Source organism: Carica papaya, chromosome 9 (assembly GCF_054855325.1).
Source record: "Carica papaya isolate Zhongbai chromosome 9, ASM5485532v1, whole genome shotgun sequence".
Classification (NCBI taxonomy): domain Eukaryota; kingdom Viridiplantae; phylum Streptophyta; class Magnoliopsida; order Brassicales; family Caricaceae; genus Carica; species Carica papaya.
In genome coordinates, this window is record NC_142317.1 from 6,214,684 (window position 1) to 6,238,209 (window position 23,526).

At 35.0% G+C, this 23,526-nt stretch overlaps 4 protein-coding genes across 5 annotated transcripts; 3 read left to right on the plus strand and 1 right to left on the minus strand.

The window, feature by feature from the left end:
* Window positions 1-36: 36 nt before the first annotated feature.
* On the plus strand, window positions 37-3,478 carry IPK2A (inositol polyphosphate kinase 2 alpha). 2 transcript variants are annotated; one of them, XM_022049962.2, is made up of 3 exons: window positions 37-186; window positions 270-449; window positions 2,072-3,478. In XM_022049962.2, exon 3 carries the CDS (start codon window positions 2,268-2,270, stop codon window positions 3,180-3,182), a length of 915 nt encoding a protein of 304 aa, XP_021905654.1. In that variant the 5' UTR covers window positions 37-186; window positions 270-449; window positions 2,072-2,267; the 3' UTR covers window positions 3,183-3,478. The 2 variants fall into 2 exon arrangements, with proteins under 2 accessions (XP_021905654.1, XP_088068256.1); XM_088212130.1 differs by having other exon boundaries at window positions 270-3,478.
* Window positions 3,479-4,062: 584 nt separating this feature from the next.
* Window positions 4,063-4,788, plus strand: LOC110820537 (RmlC-like cupins superfamily protein). The gene has a single exon (XM_022050028.2). It carries the CDS (start codon window positions 4,091-4,093, stop codon window positions 4,763-4,765), a length of 675 nt encoding a protein of 224 aa, XP_021905720.2. The 5' UTR covers window positions 4,063-4,090; the 3' UTR covers window positions 4,766-4,788.
* Window positions 4,789-5,608: 820 nt separating this feature from the next.
* On the plus strand, window positions 5,609-13,582 carry LOC110820539 (uncharacterized). Its single transcript, XM_022050030.2, has 12 exons — window positions 5,609-5,768; window positions 5,919-6,032; window positions 6,160-6,283; window positions 6,378-6,511; window positions 6,614-6,758; window positions 7,354-7,532; window positions 8,972-9,212; window positions 10,390-10,488; window positions 10,652-10,797; window positions 10,926-11,033; window positions 11,598-11,686; window positions 12,624-13,582. Exons 1-12 carry the CDS (start codon window positions 5,700-5,702, stop codon window positions 13,144-13,146), a joined length of 1,971 nt encoding a protein of 656 aa, XP_021905722.2. The 5' UTR covers window positions 5,609-5,699; the 3' UTR covers window positions 13,147-13,582.
* Window positions 13,583-13,716: 134 nt separating this feature from the next.
* LOC110820415 (respiratory burst oxidase homolog protein C-like) lies at window positions 13,717-19,444 on the minus strand. Its single transcript, XM_022049864.2, has 12 exons — window positions 18,568-19,444; window positions 18,302-18,458; window positions 18,169-18,217; window positions 17,866-17,979; window positions 17,351-17,776; window positions 16,871-17,257; window positions 16,659-16,754; window positions 16,459-16,574; window positions 16,245-16,347; window positions 16,016-16,089; window positions 14,789-15,327; window positions 13,717-14,457 (listed from the first exon to the last, which is right to left on the minus strand). The coding sequence occupies exons 1-12, from the start codon at window positions 19,178-19,180 to the stop codon at window positions 14,348-14,350; spliced, it is 2,784 nt and encodes a 927-aa protein (XP_021905556.2). The 5' UTR covers window positions 19,181-19,444; the 3' UTR covers window positions 13,717-14,347.
* Window positions 19,445-23,526: the final 4,082 nt, after the last annotated feature.

The following is a 23,526-nucleotide window of genomic DNA, read 5'->3' on the forward strand; positions in this document are numbered from 1 at the left end:
TTGAGATTTGAGCCCATCGGAAACACGATAAGGAAAATACAAAAAATTATGAGAACAAGAACAAGATTCTGCTTCTGTTGCAGAGTCGCAGCGTATGAGACAGACAACTCATTTCACTCTCAGCTTTAGCCTTTATAGCAGAGCTGATCACTGACCACCATGTAGGGCCGACCAATGACCTGAGATGTACGCTACCTTATTTCCTCTCTCCTCTCCCTCTTTTCTTTAAAATTTCTATTCCTTACTTAGAACAGGTCTCACTCTCTCAGGCGAAACGTAGCACCATCTGACTTTCTAGCTAACCGAAGATCCAACACGTCGAGGTTTATTCGATCTCACCTCGGCAGCGGGCTGAGACACTGTCTTCTCTGCCGAAGTTGCTGTCGTGTCACGATTTGCACGTCTCATCCCCGCTTCCGCACACCCGCGCCCCAATTCGATCGGCAATCGTGAGTAACTATGTTTTCTCGAATTAATGCTAATGTAATATTTGTATCTCTTGATTAATGGTTCTCCATGTTCTTTGTTCACATTCTAATTGGTAACTGTGGCGGAGTATGTCTCCATATCCCGGTTTAGTTTGTGATTATTGTTCTTTACTTTTGATTATTTCCATTTTGCTTACTGTTTTTTCTTGGTGGAATCAGCCTGATGGCATAAAATAACCGGTGGCTTCAATGATTTATCTTCATTATGTTTGGGACTGTATAGAGTTAGGTTTTCCGTTCTAAATTGGCTTCCTTTTGGTATATTTAACTAATCAAGTCTTGAAAGTTGCTTCCATCAAAAAGTCTAGAAAATTTCAAGGTCTTGTTTTGCTTGATTAATGTTGGAACAAAGGCTTCTGATAGGCTGACCAGAGCATTCGCTTTGTGGTCACGATCTCTCTTTGTGAGTATGGCCGAAAAGGCAAGATGCTAATGAGAAGCCAGTTGATTTCCAGATTCATTATTTGCATAGTTCATTCAGAAGTTCTCAAGTTTTTTTATGCGGTTGCCAGTAGCTTATTTCTAAGTTCTCGTTTCTCTTAAGTAATCTGGTATATTCAGTATGGCTCAATCACCTGCCTTGTTTGTATGTTAAGGCCTTGGGGACAAATATCCGAAAGAAGACACTGATTCAGACCCTGCAGCATGTGTTTGATGAATGGCCTTTGAAAATGATTGTTTCTTTAACTATTGTATAGTCCCATTTTTCCTTTCTCAGTATGTTGTACTTCACTAGTATTATTATTGGAGTATATTAAGCAGATCATGGGGTAAATAAGTTGTTTCTTAAAAATAGAAAATAAAAGCAGGTTTTGCAACTATTTATTTTGTGGTGTTGCATTATCAAAGACTGATTTTGTGTTGCATACTAGTACACTAGTATTTGACTTTTTTTTATTGTTTACTTTTGAGGGTTTTTTTTTTAAAAAAAAAAAATCTTTGCTTACCTTTTTAAGAGAATCCTTGATTGTTGGTTTGCTTGGATAAGGTTCCTTTGTTCTTGGATTCTTTCTTGGGTACTTAGCTTTCTATCTTCTTTGGATGGATGAGTAGATCAACTTAAGTGGGTGGTTGGTTGTTGGATCTGTATTATTTGGATAAATCAGTTTAGTTGGTTTTTTTTTTTTGTTGATTATTAGGATTGATGTGGATGGACTAATATTCTTAATCCATTTGCTTGCGTGAAATCTATTTGTTAACTTTAATATAATACTAATTGAATGAGAACTAAATAATTCTCATAAGAAAATTAAAAGCATTTAAAGCATAATCAATATCCTACCCCTAGCCTTTCAATAAACACTATATCTGACTGAAATATAATTCCTAATTGATTAGGAAACTAAGTAGCTAAATCTACTATATAGCACAGATGATATAAATCAGCCTCACATTGAAGCACAATGAAAAAATGGGCGGGGGTTTGATTCAACATGGTACGTTAAGGTGGCCTTGGTACTGGATATTCTTTTGAGGGATAAGCTCAATACTCAAAACTGTTCTATTTTCATACAGCTATCCATAAATTAAATGTTTTAACAGTTAATATTTGAGGGATATTTGACATTGTTTCTCTATCACAGGTTTCTTTGTGCCTCAATTTCCTTCCTCACTTTCTAGTACTTGTTAGCATTTCAATTCTCACTTCTCTTTACAAGGGTGATTAATCTTTGTTTCAAGTTCAATTTCTGCTTCTGGAGGTTGGTGGGTGAATTTCATAGTCCACGCATTGTCTCAAAAGTATAAGATCCATTGAGGACATTTTGCACATTCCATACCATGCTTAAGGTTCCAGATCATCAGGTTGCTGGCCACCAGGCCCGTGATGGGCAGCTTGGACCCCTCATAGATGACTCGGGCCGCTTCTACAAACCTCTCCAGGATGATGAACGAGGCTCCAAAGAGGTGGCTTTCTATACATCATTCTCTTCCAACAAGAGAATTCCGGATCATATCCGCAGATTCTTTCCTGTCTTCTATGGCACTCAACTTATAGGTGCATCTGATGGGTCTGGTCTGCGCCCTCACCTTGTGTTACAAGATGTTGTTTCAGATCGCATCAATCCATCCATTATGGATGTTAAAATTGGTTCTAGAACATGGTATCCCCAATCTTCAGAGGATTACAACAAAAAATGTCTAAAAAAAGATAGGGAAACCACCAGCTTGTCCTTGGGATTTAGAATATCAGGTTTGCAGATATATGTCAGCAAAGAATCAGGATTCTGGAAACCAGATAGGAAGCTTGTCCTGGGTTTTACAGTGGATGATGTTAGATCAGTTTTGAGGAAGTATGTCTCATCTAACTCACCTACCAATTTAGATATGGATCCTGACTGTTCTTTTGCACAAAGTGTTTATGGTGGTTCTAGTGGGATTTTGGCACAATTGTTGGAGCTGAAGGCATGGTTTGAGGATCAAACAATTTATCATTTCAATTCTTGTTCAGTTCTCATGATCTATGAGAAGGAACCACTCCTGCAAGGAAAGAATGGCCATCCAGAAATTAAACTTGTGGATTTTGCACATGTTGTGGAAGGAGGAGGTGTTATTGATCATAACTTCTTGGGTGGACTGTGCTCTTTGATTAAGTTTGTCTCCGAAATACTTACCAGTCCAGATGAGTACTCAACCAAATCGTATTCACTAGATTCTGGGAATAAATCCATTTGTACTGAAAACGGCAGTCCTTGATGACACTTGATTTTGTTGACTGTCACTGATGACTCCCATTCAGTGAATGGCATGACTGTTAAAGATATCCACCCCTGCATTTATTTTGCATCAAGCTGGCACAGAATTTCGATGTGTTTTGTAAAGGATAATACTCCGAAATAACAACTGTTTTTTGCAGCTGAGACACCAGTGGTTGGCTATCTAATTTCTTGTAATCACTCGAAGAAATTTGTCTGTACTGATAAGTGCGGTAAAGAATTCAATAGATCATTGTGATTGAGTCTGATTTAATTAATAGCATTATTTTAAAGGAACTACCCTTCTCCATTTCTTTTGCTATCAAGCTGCAGTTTAAATTTCAATTTTATGCATACATAATTCACATTAATTGCTTTCCCTTGACATCTATATGTGTAATACATAAATATATATAGATTTAAGATGCTTGCAGACAGGCTCATCCTTACAGGCCCCTCCACCCTAATCACAGAAACCGAGCTCCTAATAATTAACAGCAATCTAACTTGCATTCGGGAAACCAGTCATTTCTTAATTGACAAGTTAATACTTGACTCTCTCTATAAGAAAATCCAAATTTAAAAAGTATTATTTTTTCTTTAGAAGTTTGTGTTATAATTTACATATATTTGTTACATAGTTAATAAAATATATGTATTTTCGGCAATTAAAAAAAAAAATTACAGTGAAAGAGTTATTTCTTTAAAGATAAATTTCTAGTGATCTTCCTTCAAAGCAATGGGCTTCTTTAAACACAATCAATTTCAAATCTAGTAGTGAACTCCAAGCCTGAAAAAAAAAATTGACTTCCATTTCTTGCACCTCTAAACCTCTGCTTATATATAATATACAAAACCAACACTATAACCCAATAAAAACATTCATAAATTCTTCCCATAAAAACCAAAATGAATCCATTGATCATCCTCTCCATTCTCTTCTCCAGTTTCATCACAATCTGCAAAGCCGACCGCGACAACCTCCAAGATTCTTGTCCCGCAGCTCCAGGCAAACAGACAATCTTCTTCAACGGCCTGCCGTGCAAAAACCCAGCCGACATCAGCGCCCCAGATTTCAAGACCTCGAAAGTCGCCCACCCCGGCGACACAGACAACTTCCTTCAATCCTCAGTGACAATGGTGACGGCGGCAGAGTTCCCCGGCCTCAACACTCTCGGTCTCTCCATCGGCAGAACCGACCTCGAGGTGAGTGGCATCGTGATGCCCCATTCTCACCCGAGAGCATCGGAGATGATATTTATCAACAAAGGCGTCGTCATTGCCGGATTTGTGGACACCCAGAACCAGCTTTTTCAGAAGGTACTCCATGAAGGAGACGTGTTCGTCTTCCCGAGAGGACTGCTACATTTTTGCTTGAACGGTGGATATGAGTTTGCCACTGCTTATTCGGTGCATAACAGTCAAAATCCAGGGGTGGTGAGTATAAGTGATGCGAATTTTGATCCTGATCAGAATTATATAAAATACCTGCTCAGGAGAATACAGCTCTCTCTTTCTACCGAGGAGGCTAATGGCCTTGGAAATTTCAGTCTGGCTGGATTTTCACGTATTTATAGTAATTAATAATTGATAATTATTTTTCCCAATTTTTTTTTTTTTTAAAAAAGATAATATTATGTTTTATATATAGACATGTATCTTCATCCAAAATATAGTCTTACTTTGATATACCATATTAATGCTATGGGAACCTTTGTTTGTAGTATTATACCAAGATAGAAATCAATATTTTATGTTTTTGTTATCTTAAAAAAAATTTCACTATGATATTCGTTGGCAATAGTATTTACTATGTGGCCACTTAATACACCTACATACATACATACATACAGAGATACAAATAATTAGAACTCTGAAAATAAAAAATTTATTGCATCGCAAAATAAATATAATAAATTTATTATATCACGTATTGTTCGTTAGTGCCAAATTTAATAGATATATATTTTTTTATTAAACTTTTGATTGCATATAAATGATTAGATGATAATAATAATGACTACACAATCTTATTTTATACAACATATAAAGAATTTTATAGATGACACTAATTATTGTGACTGTAAAATTTTTTCACACTAATTTGCAAATTAATTAAGAGATATTTCAATAATTTCTTTGATGTTTAAGTAATAGAAAAGAAAAATTAGCTTTTAAACGAATGTTTTTGAGTCCAAATGTCTTATCTTTAATATGAATACTACGTAAACTTTCAGTCAATATCATTTTGCTAAGGCCGTTGGTAAGTCATTGATACTAAAATCGGAAAGGAAGAAGAAAAAAAAAAACAAGGTTCGAATTCGAATAAGTTTAAACCTTGGGGGGAAAACTCTATTTTCTGAAACATTTGGGCATTTTTATAAATATTAAAGTTAAGGAGGCACTATAAATACCCCTTTTTTAAATTCGCCAGTTTATCAAAACCATTCTCGCGCCAAAAGACCAGAGCGGAAATTCATCATAAGCGAAGAAGAGGAACAAGAGTGAAGGAGAAACAATGGTGCTGATTTGTTTCGTTTTGGATCTACGCTGTCTTTCTCCTCCTTTGCTGAGGGACCTAAAGCAGGTACATTCGCATTCCCTCTCTTTAACATATCGAAATACAGAAGACGAGATCTGAAAATTAAGAGTACGATATGCTCCTCGTTGCTCTAATTGGCTGACTGGAAGATTTTTTGATTGATGGAATTATGGAATTTGGTTTTTGATTTCTCAGTCCTTATTGCGGCTCGCTAATTTCTATGCCATATCAATTCCTCAATCTGATTCTCTCAGTGATAGGATCGGCTTATGCTATGTCCTAAAAAATCGTATCACTTGCGCTGATGAGGTACGGTTTTAATTTTTTCTCTGGTTTGGTTTCCAACTCATTAATTTGCACTACAGGAGTATGTTTGTATTATGATCTATGAAGTAAACAATTGAGCAAATCAATTTAGTTTTGACTGTCTGAAAAGCTAAAAGTTGGTTACTGTCCGAGAGGAAACTTTAATCTTCGAGACTTCCACCACGCTGTAAACAACTTGCCTACCAATGAATTCTTGCCTGAAGTCAATGAATCAGGCGCTATCTGTTGTCGTGGTAGACGCCTCTCCTTCCTATGCACGTGAGCACACAAGTTTATTCACATTTTCAATTATGTTTCTGTGTTGATTGGCGCGATGGTTGGTGGCAGATGCAAAACTTTCAAGTGTTTTGAGTGATCGAGCTTTGTACTCTTGGGAGAACAAAGAAATCGTGAGGAAAGTGATTGTATTGAGCTCGTGTTTGTTTGATAATACTGATTCCGAGTTGAAAAAGACACTAATGGTGAGCCAAATCTTGTGGATACTTTAATTTTGGCTCATCCAATTGGCTCTAGCTAAAACAAACTTCCTTATGCAATTGGCTCATCCAATTGTTTTATGACAGGATGCAGCAGATAATTGTGTTTCAGTTGACTTTGTTTTCCTCGAGAGAAAATCTAGCCATCTCAGTGATACGCAAGAGAAGATCAACTGTTTTGTTAGGAGTATATCTGAACTAGAAAACTGTTCGTTTCATATCTTTCACCCAGGTTTAAACTAAAAACATTTTTGTTATATTTATTTTCCCATGTAGTTTTGGCTTTTGTCCTGGATCAGGATTAGTAATAGTCTGCTTAAGTTATTTCAGAAAAAATAAATAAATAAATAATAGCCTGCTTAAGATGCATCTAGGTCATAATTACTTACTCTGATTATTACGGTAATACATTCTATTTGCAATTCGAATATTCTCATTTAAATTTTTCCAATTTTCTTTTATTATGAATGATACTGGTCATAGGATTATTAATACTGGACATACATAAATGAGGAGGAAGGTAAGTCTGTCTTTGTTGCTTCTGCATGCTATGGCCTAGGACTAACTGTTTTCTCTTTGCTAAGAATTTGGCTCTTATCCGATGATTATAGGAGGAAACCTTACCCTCCCGTAACATTTTCATGTATTCTTCCTCCTTTTCTTTCTAACGATACTTCTTTCTAAAAAAAATCATTTTCTTTTTGCAATTTAGTTGAACTCATATGAGCTGCAATAGCTTTTTATATAACACCTTAGAATAAGATCCATGAAAAGAACAAGACTCCAGGATATCCTACAAATAAGTGCTATTGCTTTAAAATATGCAGATGCGAAAGTATTTCATGGCCTAGTAAAGCGATGGCTGCAGGATCTAAGGGAGGATATGGAGAAAGCATTGCAAGCTCGTTTCACATTTGAAAATGACCTTATAGGCTTTGTGAACAAGATAACCTGCAACTTGTATGCTTCCTCCAATCATATAATTGATGGGTTCATCCCTTGTCAGGTATTAATATCTATCATTCTTCCTCTGCATTATGCTCAAGATTGATCTTGTTAGTTAAGCATGTCTGTAATGTGTCTTTATTTGGAAAAATTAAATACTAGCAAGCACTAAGCAGAGTCTTTTCATATAGTAGAATGAGTGAGCAATTCCAGTACCATTTGAAGGTTCAAATTCTGTTAAAGCCGTCAATAGAGTTTTTGGAATGCAAGGGTGAAGCCTAGCCAGTACAATACAACCTACTTTAGGATTTGTTATTCCCTTTAACACTATATTATATATATTATTTTACCTTAAATCTGAAATCCAAGCTATTTTGTGAGATTTGTGAGAGTGCTGTGACTGAACTACATGAATTTTTCGTCTTCTTACTCTTCCACTTTGATTTGCTTATTCAATTTATCACATTGCACAATAACCATGCCATGGAATTTTGAACTGCGAGTTACTATTAATAGGATCATATATGTTGCAAGACTGCAGATATGATTAATGGATACTAAAGTATCCTCAACCATTTTGACAATGTGAACCAGTGATTAGAAGATTATACGCACTTACTATCATCTCAACCAGAAGTATTTATAAAGCCTCATTACTCGCTAGTCATAGTGTATCTACTATCGTAGATAGTTATCTACAGTATGTAGAGTTCTACCTATACTTGTATTATATATGGACTAATAGCCTTGGATTTGTACGCTTTGATTAATTATGAGAAATTGGACTTCATAAAATTTACAAACTCAACTACTTCAGATGTGACTCCTTGTGTTACGAAAATGTGCAAATTTCAGTATAACCATCTGGGTTCTAAATGCAAGGCACTCAAGATGGCTCTTCATTTAAATATTCAATTGCCACTGTTGAGACTTTTTAACATCATTCATATCTGTTGCTATTCAGATATATGTGTCATTATTCTGTTCTTATATCTTCAGTGCATGACAGCAGAAGCTGATATGGTACCATCTAACATAGTTTTTACTAATATAGTACTACTACTATGATTATTATAGTCATTATGTTTTAGCTAGTCTTTTATATTTTGTTAAGATTTTAGTTCTTATTTTGTTAGTAGTCTCCTTTTGTTATTGTTTTCCTATTTAAAGATTCTAGTCACAATAGGCTATATAAACACCCATAGATACACGGGTAGTTCATCATTATTAAGTAAACTGCTCATGAATAATATTATTGATTCTCTCGCATTCAATTGAGTGCCTGTGAACTCTGTGATAGTGGTTTTGATAATCTTGTTGCCAATCTCTGTAATTGTATCTTCTCTTCCTTTAGTCTTCCTATCTCTCTAAATCTTTTTTGCTATGCTACGTCTATAGTCTCTCTGTACTGCAATAATGTTTTGTTTCTTTACCTATTTCTGTAGTTGCTCAACTCCTGTCTAGATGTAGAACATTTTTAATCACATGCACTGCCTGTAGACATGCAGATGCCATGGCATTGTATTAGGTGATGACGCAAAAAATAAGATTAAAGGGCCTTCTTGTTCAGTCACTGGCCATGATCTTGGAAATTTTGAGGTAAATGAAAATTCTGTAAAGGTTGGAGAGAAGACAATTCTGTTCATGCCCTCCTTCCAGAGCTCTATTATTCTCCAGCAAGTTTCTTCACCCATTGATTTCAATGTCATTGAGAGGATTAATTTGGGGTCTCTAAGTGAAGGTAATTCTCAAGTGTGAATATACCTTTACTTTCTATGTATTAGCGAATATCTACTTACAATTTCGGATAATTAAATTTCACTTTCACTTAGCTTGTTTTGGCAAAATTTCCATGGATGTGAAAATCCTCTGTTTAACATGTTATGGCACCTTATTTTAGAAAGTCTTAATGCTCATGCACAAGTTATCAGCAAAAAAGAATATCTATTAGAAGCATAGCTAAGATGGTTTCATGTACCATAGACATGTACATCAGATGAGTGAAGAAGAATTAAGTAGGAATAGAGATAGAAATAGATTGAAACAGAGAGAAGAGAATCCGAGTGTGTAGAAGAGAAGAAGAAGATTGAGGGTAATTGCTGATTCATTCACAAGAGAATTCTGGAATTACCATGCATACCCTTCTTCTTGTGATCATCCTTTTTCTACTACTTTCTCTTTTGAATCGAAATAACAGGTCAACAGATAACAGACAATTCAATAAGGGAAAAGTAAAAGGACAATATCAGGAACTGTATTAGTTTGCATAACTAATCAGCGTAATTAATGAATTAAGCTTATTCTAATTGTGCTTAGCTGTTTGAGAAGGTGCCTCCTGTTGCTCGTCCAAATCCTGTGTTTGAGTCTTGGAAAATGGTCATGCAAGTGGAAGCTGAAAATCTTACAATTTAACTGTTGCTTTGTGTTTGAACTGTTGGCTTCATGGATTGACTTTGTATAAATTCTTTAGTTGAATGTAAATCAATTATCAGTTTCTTCTTCAATTTTCGTTGAAATGTTTGTAAAATAAGTTGGGCATGCACTAGGAATGCTATATAAAAGTATGAGCAAACAACCAACATCCAGTTTCTTTTCTTCACCCTTTGCCATTTCTCCATTTCTGAAGCTTTCTTTAGCCTCACTTTTATGAACTTTCAAATTTGTGGCCTGTGCTAAATATTCAATGTTGCTAGGATCTGATTTCAACTCTTCTATTGTGTTGGAAGAATTATTTCTTTCCCTTGAATTTGCCTATCTTTCAACTCTGATCGAGCTCTCAGCTTATTATGATGGTCTACCACATCCACTGGTTCTGCCACAAATTCAATGCCATAAGGATCTGCTTTCAACTCTCTTTTCTTTTCTTAGATTAGTCATGCTTTTATTATTAATTTCCCTTTTCTGAAACTTGATCACAGGTGTCATAATGGGGGCTTCCTATGTTGTTACTCCAGCATCTTGTCACGAAATGGAAGCTGCTTCAGATGAAACAGATCAGTCAGAGTTGAATGCTCAACGTCTGTTGAATACCTTTCTTTGAAAATTTGGATTTCTGTAGAAATGATTTATAGTTATTTTCTTTAAGTTTTCATATCTGGTATTCTTCCTGGGTTTTGTAATGAATTCTTTGTGGGTGCTGCATTTCTTGCAAGTTGCTGAGATTTACCAATTATTTGGCAGTTTTTCAGGGCCTTTGTGGTGCTCTACGTTCACTGGACCAAGGATTGGTGTGCTCTTCAAATTGTAACATAGAAACTATGGGGAAGGCTGCCTTTCACTGCTATTATGCTCTTCAACCTTCAGATAATGGACCGATGCTTCTAAGGGTAAACTTTAAGGCCCTATGGCTAATGAAATATGTGTGCATGTGTGGTAGTTATCTGCTTCTTATTCTTTTCAGCCTGTGTTCTTTTCCTGCCTTGTCTATCTTAACTAGCTATTATTTGACTTGCAGAGACTTGCTGCATCAGAGGAAGTTCTGCCTATTCCTGATGCCACTCGGTTCGTCGAATCCTCACCACCTGGAGAGATCGAGACTTCTATTCGAAACTCTTTGTTGAAGGTTGAATTTTGTCTTACTAGCCTCTTTCTTTTTTTGCTTTCTTCATTCTTTCATTTTTCCTTTTGAGATTTAACTTTTTATCTTTTACCAACAGCTTTTTCTTTCTTAATGACGTATGATTTTGCTGCATCGAATCACTATAAACAGCCATTAGCATCAGAGATTTTTTAATGACAACTTGATGAGATTATGATTGACAGTGGATTTATCTTTGGGTTCCATAGACCAACAAGTACAACTGAATCAGGCCTAGATGGGGGTAAAATATTTATGTCACTAAATAGTTAGTTCCATCAGTGGTGGATAATGTGGGGATGAATTAATACACAAACTTCTGAAAAAATAAAACTTGTCAGTTATGAGACCCTGAAAGGAAAATGAACAATCAAACTCAGGTTTCGGCTATATTTGATGGCTTTAGACTAATCCAATAAAAACATAGAGTTTTGTGACTGTTTCATATGGTAATAGAGGCCTTGAGGTCACTGCATGTTGGGGATTGAGTACGCATGCAGTAATTGGCATACTCACTCTTGTCCCTCGTCTTTCTTTCTGATTTGCCAGATTGCATCAAAAGACTATAATCCACTACTGCATGAGAGGGGCTTCCACCAAAAACTAAGCTTGCTTGTAAAGGAGAGCTTACACTTTGGGTACTATTCTGTCTCCCTTCAGCATTAGAGTATGATACAGCTATTACCTCTTATGATATGTTTGGAATAAATCCAAACTATATGTCGAATTCATTTATAATTTATATTTATCTCAACTAAAAAATAACAAAAAATTTACTTAAAAATAACAAAAATTGAGCTCATATGGAACTTCACGGGAAATAAGAATGATGAATTCCAAATCCATGTGAGTTCAATTTTTAGTCTCCTCTAATAGAATCTGTATTTCTCATAGTAAAATAAGTACATATTTGCAAATAAATTCCATTCGACATACATTTTGGATTTGCTCCTAACTTAGGATTATGAACTATTCTTTAATTTCTTTTGGTCATCTTAACTAACTGTATCCTGTACGGTGTCCATCTGATACTGGAGTCATTAATTACGTCCAGAAGAAGTTACTTTTTCAGTGAACTTCCTGGAATTGGATTTTGAAGCTTAGCAAAAGTATGTCCTTCTGCTTGTTTAAATTACGTCTAGAAGAAGTTACTTTTCTAGTGAACTTGATTTTGAAGCTTAGCAAAAATATGGCCTTCTGCTTGTTTATTTTTGTTTAGAAGGGAAAGAATGTTATTCATAAGGTTGAATGTCTCCACGTAATCTAGTATTTCACGTGATGGATAAAATATTTAAGTAAAATAAATGATTGCTACTGTAGGCAGTAAGATCTTTTTTTACATACTTCAATTTCAGCATTATTAAGGAGGAGGCATCATTTTCTTATATCTTTTATTTTAGATGTTGCACAATGTGTCAGATAGCAGAGAAAATTAGGCAGAAAAGATTCCATTTTTTTATATGCTCTACTGCCCATTTCGATCCCTCTTCTAAAGTCAAGTAAATTTATTGTTTATCATGATTATTGGCACTCAAAGACCCTGAAAGTTTTTGCCTTGTCAACTTAAAATTCCAGGTCATTGCCTTTGAAACTGAAAGACACGACATTTGAACCAAATGCAACCCTACCAGATTCTTTAGAAGTGGCTAAACAAGGACAGACAAATTCACAGATAGATTTCGTGGTTTTGGAAGAAGAAACCCTGCAACAGGATCCGACATCTGGAGAGGACATAAACTCTGCTTGCATTGCCCAAGAATGGGAACAGCTAGTTGTCACTGAAGTCCCCAGGAAGTATTCTCCAACTTGCACATTGAAACCAAAATTGGATCAATCAATTTTATCTCCACCAGACTCTAATAAGCAGATTGATATAAAAACGTCAAGGATATTGGAGAGACTGGAGATTCCAAGGCAGTTGAAGGCAAAAGTAGTTTCTCCAACCATCATAGGTAGTAGCCGCATCAATTCAGATGCGTGTATGCCAGCAAAGAAGCCTCTGATACCTTTCTTGGCAACTGGCAGTTCAGAGCAGGGAGTGTCTTCAAGCCAGCTTATGAAACCGAACTTTCAGAGATTGAAAAGAAAACATAAATGAGACATAACATCTATATCACCCATGTTGTAAATATCATGGGCAAACAATTTGCGGTATGGTTTTCACGTGAATGATAGATATATTGAAAACTTGAAATGAGAAAAGACACGGCACTACGTCCATGACTAACTTGTCACTATCCGTTATCTTAAAAATTGACTGCTATTTTTTTTTTTTTTAATTCTCATATTTTCTTTTTAAATTTTCCTTTCAATTAGACAAAGAACGTAAGGTAGCTGCAGTTTTTTCCCTTTATTTTTTTCAATTTTTCTCGATCAATTCCAATGTTCTTGCACCGACCAATTAGCTCAGGTGGTTGATACTATCTTTTATCTCCAAGAGACAGAGAGTTTAAGTGACCCATTTAATTGGCTTAAAAGTGAAAAAGAAAATTCCAATGCTTTTACCTTTCTTATTACAAGAATTTTCGGGGGAATGAAAGATAAATGTGGAGAGATTCAGAATGAATATAAAGTAAAAAAGAAAAAGGCTCTTACAAAGAAGTGAATAATGTATATTCGTATATACATTTATATTCTATAGAACTCTGAACGGGTAAAGAGAAAAAAGAAAAAAGAAAAAAGAGAATATTCCATTCAAGTTCTGGCATCAAGTATTTATTGTAGCCCCAATAATTATTAATGGTCACCAAAATAAACATCAAAACAAGGAGATGATATTTACAAACAATGATTGAATACACAATTACAATGGGGAGGGACCATACTTGCTAGTGACCTTACAAAATTTTATAAATTCGATTTAGAATTGAAAATTATCCAATTAATAGAGCTGAAAGTGATACATACAATTAGTTGTCAAAAAGGAGAGTGGATATTAAAAGATAGTGATATAACAAGTTAACAGGATCTGGTCGGCAATTTAGAATTTATGCATTGATAATGAGAGAATCAGCAGCAGGGCGGGCAGGACTAGTTGCACAGCATGGACCGGAAAATTTTGGCACATTCACACGCTTCATATTCCAAAACCCAACCCAACTTTCGATTGTTTGTGTGTTGGTGGGCCCCCACAGTCCACAGTCAATGTTTTTGTCTCCATCACGTTGAATAATTTTCTATTTCTATTTATAATGGCTGCCAAAGTGGGAAAGCAAGGAGGAAAGAACTACACAGTGTAGAGAGTGGGGGAGATAAAATTACAAACAACTCTTAGTGGAAGTGGGCTTCTTCTTCTTTTATCAAAAGTTCTCTTTATGGAAGTCAAATTTGGTGCTGGTCTTGTGAGAAAAATCTAAGGCCAGCTGACGTAGCTCTTTCGTCAGCGTCGGTGCTCCACAGTAAAACACTCCTGCATATCCAAAGTATCTATTTTAGTTCGCATGTTTAAAAACTTCAAAAAAAAAAAAAAAAAAAATATCTCCGAGCAATTCGCTTTACCAAAATGTTATGATTTATACAGTAAACCACGTTATCAATAATGCCCGCTCATGAGAAAAAGATTCCCTAAAACTAGAGATTATCTGTTCATTTTTGTTTCCATTATTAAAAAAAGAATGAAAAAGACGCCAAAGAATCTATATATATATTTATGCAAGTGGTGGAATGTGAATGGTATTATTCAAAAAGTAAAAAAGAGATGCATAAATAAAAAAGTTGGTATTAATAATTAGTGGACTCACCAACTCGAGAATTTGTATGATTAACAGCAATGCGCTTGTACACATTGCGCCAATTAGGTTTGGCAAAGTGGGATTTGACGCGTGTACCAGACACAATGTCTACGCCATTCTTGGCGTGATTGATGGACTGGAGCATGGTAATGAGAGCAGAGCGAGCATCACCTTCTTCATAAACACTGGTACAGTAGTTGTGTAGCTCAATGACATTATTGTGATCTAACTCAGCCACTTCATTCATCACCCCTTTAAACCAATCAAATGACCCTTGTTCCCTTGTCACCCAATAAAAGTATGCCCTTCTAGTCTTGAAGTTTTCTCTTCTTTTCGGCGTGGTAGGGCTAAGTGTTGGGGTTCCTGCCGTTCCATTCTCTATAGCATTCTCTTCGTCTTCCATGGCCCTTATATTGTTCACAATGTCTTTTACAATACTGATCATTGGGGTGGCCCCTATTCCTAGACCCACCAGCAAAAGTACTTCATATTTCTTGTAGTCTTGCGCTGGTGCCCCATATGGACCATCGATCAGCACTCTTGGGAAACTGTTCACATGACAAAAGTTCAAAACATTTTATTCTACCATGAAGCAAGACTTTTTTAAAAGCCAAAAGAGACTTTTTGAGTTCAAGTTCTTTTATTGTTGGATCAAACGGTTTATCATATTTATATACTTATAATTTAATAATCGGATAGCTAAGATTTTAAAATTATCTGAACCACAATAAAAAATTCTATGTATGTAAAAGGGACACTAGAATAAACTGCATTTTACCTTTCTTTCTCAGATTACTTCCATAAAGTACAATGGCTCTTTCCTATGGCTTATCTACAGTAACTATCTTAATTTGACGCAAAGAAACAATACGGGAGACCTCATCTCCAGTCTAGGTAGCTTTCAACGCTGACATTTGCAGATCTACAACGTGAGCTACTCGTTCGTATCAGAATGTGAAAAAAAAAAGGCCACAAAGCCAAAGCCTAAGGTAGGCATGTGGGTGCATGTTAGCTGTCTACCAAGTGATGCCATCACTTAACCAATAAAGAAATGCCAATAAGACTGGTGAAAATTGAAATAGTTGTATATATATCCCAACAACTACGATTCACTTGGCTAAGAAGTTGACTTTAGTAGTTGATATCACGTATTTCAGGATGAACTACCAACCTTCTAGATTAAAACTCCTAGATATTAATAGTTATTGATTATATTATTAATTATAAATTACTTACTTGGGGTGGCAGTTTCCTTGCAAGCCGTCGGCTCTTAAGAGTCCACTTATACCATTGGGAGGCGGCTGACACACCTGAAAAAAGGAATGGACAAATAAATAAAGCTCCAAACTAGTAAGGCAGCTAAACTTCATCAGCTGGACCTTCTAATCTTAATTAATTAGTTCTTGAATTCGATTCTAATTTATATAGTGAAAAAATGTAGTTGTTATGATTAAGAATCACACACCTCTGAGAATACTGTTCGCAGCTGCCGTGTCCAGTCACCAAGAGTTCTAATGTGAACACTGAGGTAGTCATCTCCTGGGGCTGAAGTGATAGAAAATGGATGCCTGTTGACATGCGAACCACCAGCAACCATAATTAATATGCATGAGAATCTAAGAAGCTGCAAATTTTGACATATGTCTTAGTGGATATGACTATCGATCAATTTTGCGTACCATTCAAAGGGAGATACTGCGGCACAGTTGACAAACATATATTGCCCGCTTTTGTATCTAAAACCTTGAGGCTTTGACATGTATAGTGCCAACACGTTTCCAGGATAAACAGCCACCTTCATTGTGAACCCAAAAGAATTAAATTCCATTTAATTTGACCTGACTAATTCAATCAAAGCTGTATATATTATATTATATACCTTTTGTATGGACACTGCCTTGATGCTGGACCTTAGTGCTCTAATCAATCTTTCACAGGCGTAAAGGGTGATTGGTATTGCCAAGTACATCCAGGTCTGCGAGATTGCCATGAAAAAATTTAATCTTACGTTCCACAATTATGGACTATTTTAGACCATAAAACAAAAAGAATATGTAAACCAAATTAAGGAAATTTTGAGAGAGTGCTAACCGTTTTCTTATACCATTCCTTGGTGAGGTATAGGTAAATACCATGCACAATGAGCAGGGCGTAGACTATGACAAACAAGTGATGAGAGTACCAGAAGGCATTGAAACCGGTGAGCTTCTTGAGCGGTTTGGGCAGGTTATTAAGTTTGCCTCGCCTGAACCAAGGGGTAGCCAGCGTGAAGGCTATTGCCATCAGAACTACCATCACGATTCCAGTCACTCCTTCCACTGATTTCACAAAATGCCAGTAGCTTGTTGGTTGTTCTCCAAAATATTTCACCATAGGCGCATACTTCTCTTTGCTCGCACTTAGCAGGCGAGGGAAATCACAAGCTAAATGAGCAATGCCATGTATTCCAACTCCAATTGAGATTCCCACTGCTATTACCTGCAACCATGTATAATTCCACCACTTCAGTTTTAGATTATATTATAACTGATTTCCTACCCAAAACAAATGAATTATATAACTGTCTATTACCTTGTGAAAATTGAGATTGTCATCGAACGGAATCACGATACCCAATTTAGTCTTGTTCCTGAGCCAGGTGATGGTGTTTCTGCAGACTGGCAGTAAAATCAGAGCCATATTCAATTTAAGTGTCTCGGCTGCACCTTTGGCCATGCAAACACAAGGTCCCATCACGTCATATGCAGCTCTATGTCGATATTGCACATACTTATACGCAAATAAGCCAGCCATGACCCCGATCCATAGAGCAATTACCCAAACTCTCTGCCAATTATCTAGCAAGAAGTACTTGGTTCCTCTGCACCACCGCCTTATTGGGTTGTTATCATGCGTAGGCTTAAGCTTCTGGCTTAGCATTTGGCTCAGATTTTTGCTCTCTCCCACTCTCACAGACTGGTTGGGTGCTTGCAATAGAAGCATTTCAAGGTTGTCTATCTGTTCCATGTTACGAAATATAATAATAAATCATCATCATCAACAGCTAGAAATAGCGTAGAGTAATAAACTGTGAGAACTCTCATTACCATGATGTATCCAAGATTGTCTGGGTCTAACTCTTCCATGATCAAAGCGGCGTATTCCTCTGCCTGCTTCTGGATATTAGACAGTCTGTTTGCAGAAGCGCTAAGGCTGATAATCTGTGGTTGAACATGTCCCAAGTTCAAGTTAGACACAGAGCAATTTCTTCATTTATTGTTTTAATGGACACAGAGCTGCGCTTGATCCGTGGATCGCAAAGCACAAAATAGATATGAAGTAACTTCCTAAATTTAGCTCGCTTTTTCACTTTTAGACTTTTAAGTTAGTTCAGCCATTGTTAATGATACCTCTTTGACTTCCTCTTCAGTGATCCTACCATCTGCATCTTTATCCACCCTGCATTAACTTTACTGATTAACCTTCCAAAAACAGTGGAGGGAAATTAAGTAATAAAACAAAAAGAAGAAATAAGCAACTTACATGTCAAAGAAAGTTTGTAGCCTTGAATCGAAACTCTGATCGGAAATCTGGTCCCAGAATTCTCTTAGCTGAGACTTGCTGATTGCATCCCCGCTAATGCCTCGTTTCCGAGTCAAAGCATCGAACAACTCTAATGCAAACTCCTTTGAATTCATCCCTGCAAGCGTTACCAAATTGCAATTAGAATTAACTCAGTAATACTAAAGCGTCTATGTTTTTGTTGCAATTATGTTCAAGAAATAATGTAGTAACTGTTAGTAATATACCGATGCATTCGCCAAATTGCGAACGATGCAAGTTTCCGTCTGAGGAAGCAGTGAGTTCGTCGAAACGCTTCTCGACGGCGGCCCAGCCAGCTCCACCGTCGGTCTTGCTTATGAACTTGAGGCCCTTCAAGGCGTGAGCAGCAGCGGATTTTGTCCTGTCAAAGCGAGGAGCAGGAGCCGGCTTCTTCGAGAACGAAGCCAAGCGCTTCAGCTCCTGCGAGACTTGCCTGAAACGAGCCGACGCATTCCTCACCACCGACGAAGTCGACTTCTTCTCTAGACCTTTTGCCAACAGAGTCAGCTCCGGATCCTCTCCTAAATCCTCTCCGTTTGCGGCCTTCACACTCTGCACAGCCACGGAGTCCTCGCGCAAGTCGAGCGTGATCTCCACATAAGCCTCACCGTTGCCGGAAGATCCTCCAACTTCCGTCGCCGCCGGCACGTTGAATCTAGCACTCTTCTTCCCCGCCGCTGGTCTCTTGTTGAGAGGTCCACTTAAAGGACCACTATACGGAACTCTCTCCGAGCTCGCGATCTCCGCATCAGAATGGTGCCGGTGGTGATGATTATGGTGGTTATGCTCTCTCATTTCGTCCGTGCTCATTCCCTGCATCAACTTCCGAGATTTCCGTGTACAGAACAGAAAAGCAGAATCTGTAGAGAAAATGAAATTCAACTAACAGATTACTTATTTCAAGTACTAGAAACAGTTGCAGCGATGAAAAGCAAATGAAAATCTGTTTGAGATCAGGATATTCAGAAAGAAGAACAATTGAAGAAGATAATGGATTATGAAATGAGAGAAATGATTATGTCTAAAATATTTAACAGGAAAAGTAGGTAATTGCTTTTCCTTGATAAGAATTTATGAATTATGATCTCCCGCGTTGTATTTCTCACAATATATATAGGTGGGGGAATTCATCATGTGGTTTGTGCTCCTTTTCATAGGGACCGTTGATTGCGTGGGTAATCTTTCTGATTAACGAATTAACAAATTGTATTTGTATCACATGCATAAAAAGGCTACTTCCAAAAAATTAAATATAAAAATATTATTCTTACCATTTTTCATATTTATAGTGAATTACATTTTATATTTTTAATAGTAACAATATATTCACTTTATATATTATTATATCATTTCAGATTTTCTTTTACCATAATGAAATGTGTAACTTTTTTTTTTTTTTATGAGAGTCATCAATTCATCAAATATTTTCTTAAATAAATATTTTTGGTGGATCCACAATTATCAAACTCTAGATACATGCAAGGTTCTAGAAGAATAATAACATATAAAAATTACAAGAATTCTTTCTCTTTAGATTATTTTTTCGTTGTTACGAAATAATTAATTATTGGTATTTTCAAGTACTTTATAATGTAAAAATAATAATTAATATAATAATAAATTAATTCTTTTTTTTTTTTTTTTGCTTTTTATGGCTGTATAAACGATAAAATTGGTGAATTAATTTGTATATACTCTTTAAGATATGCTTAATTTTTATATAATCATTTTTATTTTTTTTTATTAAAAACTATATTATCATTAGTATCAATTATCATATTTTTTATACTTAAAATTACCAATAGAAATATATGTTTTATAATTTAGGATTTTCAGGATGTGTTGAAGTGCAGTAAGAATTATTAATGCAAGTAATTACTCTGGAATCACATGGGATGTTTAGCATATGTTACCTCTTAATTAGTCCTCTCAAGTTGCACTTAAATTAAAAATTGCAGTCAACATTGTACGACCATTTTTATAAAGAACAAATAAAATAAAATCATTTACGGATTGATGGCAGCTATTATTAAATTTTTGTAATAAATAATTAAATTTGTTATTTATAAGACACCTTTATTGGCTCCTATACTTAAATTTTATTTGATGAGTAAAAAATTATTTTTTTAAAAAAAAGTTAGTGGAAATCGGTTTGGAGTTATCTTTGTTGCTATGAAAATAACTGTGCCTACTCATTATATATGGATAACATTTTGTATTTGAATTTATTTAATTTAATTTAATTTTTTAATCAGATTAAATTATTAAAAAAAAAAAGAATTTGATTAAGTAATATATTAATAAACATGCGATAATTAAATTCATTTAATTATAATATATTCGGATAAAAATAATATTATGTGAAAATTAATTTATATTAATTAAAATAATTATAACGAAACGAAAATTTAATTTAATATTTTTTAATAAAAAATTATATTACAAGAAGAAAACGATATAACGAGAGAGTGAGTGAAAAATAGACAGAGAAAAATACAATTCAAATTTGAGCTAAACGATACTGGAAATACTAATGAGTCAATACTCGGATGTGACGCGGATTTAGTGAGTGGGCGTGGATATGAAAAATAAGAGGCAAAATGTTGACAGAACGTGTCAACTCAGCAACTCGTTGACACTTTGCGCGCATTGAATGTGCTCTTGGGCGCTGCGCCTTCACTTTTTCTATCAAAGTCAAACCACTGAGTCCAAATACCCCGTTGTCAATTGAGGAAGTGAACTGGAAATTGCGTCCCTTTTTTTTTTTTTTTTTAATTTCATTAAAATACATTGGAAATTTATTAATTCAAAAACAAATGGAGATGAAACGTGGTAATCAAATAATATTTATAAGTTAAAATCAATTAATTTTATTTTTTAATTATATTATCTATTTGTTTAGATTATATAACTAGCTATTTAGAAAAACAGTTTATGATTGAAGTCAGTAGACAATGTTAAATAATCAAATTACGTAGATATACATGACGTATAGTACGTGCTTTCATTTTTATATAAGAAATAAGATGATAAAATTACCGAATTTGTAATTATTTATCATAAATTTATAACAATCATTAATCAAATTTTATATTCTGAAAATATTTTAGTTTGAAAATGTTAATTTTTAATTTATTATTAAATATTAAATTAAATTTTAAAAATAATAAATTCATAAATTTCTGTTTTATAAATTAATAACCTCTAATTCAGATTAAAAAATTAGAATCAGCAGACCAATTTTTAAGTTCTAATATCATGCATTAGAAACCAAAGTAGGCTATATTTAATTGAATCAAATTTGATCTACTCAATCTGGGATATAATTTTTTATTCCATTCCAAATCAAATGGCTAAAACATTAAAATATCTTATTAACTATATGAACATGTTTAAATTTTTTTGCACATTTTAAAAATGATAAAATTTCTCTTAGTCATATTTTTTAGTGGTATTTAATAGCAACGACATAGTATGTGATATGGACATGTCATGTCATATCAGTTTTAAAATTTGTTAATTTGACGTATATTTGTTAACTTATTTGAATGTTATATCATATTTTTTTAACTCTCTCCTTTATAAAACAAAAAATATTATCAGTTTTATATATTAAAAAAAATTAATTAATCAAGCCAAGATTTAAGATTATTTATAAAAATTCGGAACCTTTGATAAAATAAAATCATAATTTAAATACGGAAGTGTATAATAACAATAGAGTTTACATTCTTTATACATAAATTAGCATGCCCAATAGAATTACAGAAATGTTCATTTCACTGCGGTTCATAAAAAAAACGTAATAACATATGAAAATAGTAAATAAGTATTGGAGGAAGGTTAACCTCCACTACCTCTTAATAGGATCCGGGGGGATACCTACTCACAGTCCTTCTGCTGATCAAGATCTGGATTTTAATCTTATTGATATGAAATGATTAATAGAGAAGAGGGTGAGGTACACTAACCCAATAAGAATATTACACTACTCACTGATATAGAAACTGAATGTTGCTAAAAAATATAAAAACAACCAATGAAACTCTTAATTTAAGTAAATTTATTTATTATAAGAAAAATTATTTATTGTATATTTACCGTTGCGAGATTTTCAAAATTGACCTATAGAGACAATAACTCAAATAATATTATGATATCATATTCAAGTGAGCAAGAACAACAACTTTTTCTTTGTTTATTTTGTTTACTGGTATTTCTAGGAGTCTATAGGGATGACCTAATTTTTAAACTTGTCAACTAACAAGCCGCTTTCATATTCCGTTCGGTATGATCGCCAAAAATACAATCCCTCGATACTTCATCCGATATGAGGGTGAATCGAGTCGTCCTCATACTCCGTCCGGTATGAGCGCCAAAAATATCATCCCTCGATACCTCGTCCAGTATGATGTAACGTCACGGTAGGGTTCCCTATGTACCCATTCTGTCCACCATCTCCGAGAATATTCAGTAAGACAATCATTCATTAACTCACATAACCAATCAATTTTCCATTTGGATATTAATTCTAAATTTTACAAATCAACCGTAAATCATGCAAGACAAGCGATATATGCATCAAAGAAGCACAACTGAATCATTTAACCGTTCTAATATAGTATCATGTATTTAAAGTTGTAAAATTAAATAATTAGTTAAACAAGACAAATAAATAACTAATCGGTTTTGGCTCAATTAGTGACCTGTAATTATTCTTAAAGTTTTTTAAATTTTATAAAATACCATATTATTGATTATTAATCTTCAATTCCATAACAGAGAATAATGTGAGGAATTTTTATCCGAATCGGTGTCCGAAATACCAAACTTTCTACTACGCCTACTAGCGGTCCCCGGACTTCTTGAATTTTTCTACGAAAATTAAAACACGCTTCATGTACCTAAAAATATAACAAAAATTCAAAATCGATATTAAAAATCCTTTATGGCCAATTTCAGTATTTCGGCACAATGGCACCGTCGTGCTCCGGCGACGGCACCACCGCCTGCAGTGGTGGTTTGGCTCGGTCTGGTCGTTTTCGGCAATCTTTATACATATCCCTGCAAAAAAACACATTAGAGAGCATCGGTTGGCCGAAAAAATCAGAAAATAGAAACCTATCGGTGGTGGAGTTTTTCAGGTGCAGCGGGTCCATCGGCTC

Coding starts and splice junctions, on each gene's coding strand:
- IPK2A (XM_088212130.1), top strand. CDS start 2,268: ATGCTTAAGGTTCCAGATCATCAGGTTGCTGGCCACCAGGCCCGTGAT.
- LOC110820537 (XM_022050028.2), top strand. CDS start 4,091: ATGAATCCATTGATCATCCTCTCCATTCTCTTCTCCAGTTTCATCACA.
- LOC110820539 (XM_022050030.2), top strand. CDS start 5,700: ATGGTGCTGATTTGTTTCGTTTTGGATCTACGCTGTCTTTCTCCTCCT. Junction 6,284..6,377: donor AGGCGCTATCTGTTGTCGTG/GTAGACGCCTCT, acceptor GGTTGGTGGCAG/ATGCAAAACTTTCAAGTGTT. Junction 6,512..6,613: donor AGTTGAAAAAGACACTAATG/GTGAGCCAAATC, acceptor GTTTTATGACAG/GATGCAGCAGATAATTGTGT.
- LOC110820415 (XM_022049864.2), bottom strand. CDS start 19,180: ATGCAGGGAATGAGCACGGACGAAATGAGAGAGCATAACCACCATAAT. Junction 18,218..18,301: donor CTACAAACTTTCTTTGACAT/GTAAGTTGCTTA, acceptor AAGTTAATGCAG/GGTGGATAAAGATGCAGATG. Junction 17,258..17,350: donor ACAATCTCAATTTTCACAAG/GTAATAGACAGT, acceptor ACATGGTTGCAG/GTAATAGCAGTGGGAATCTC.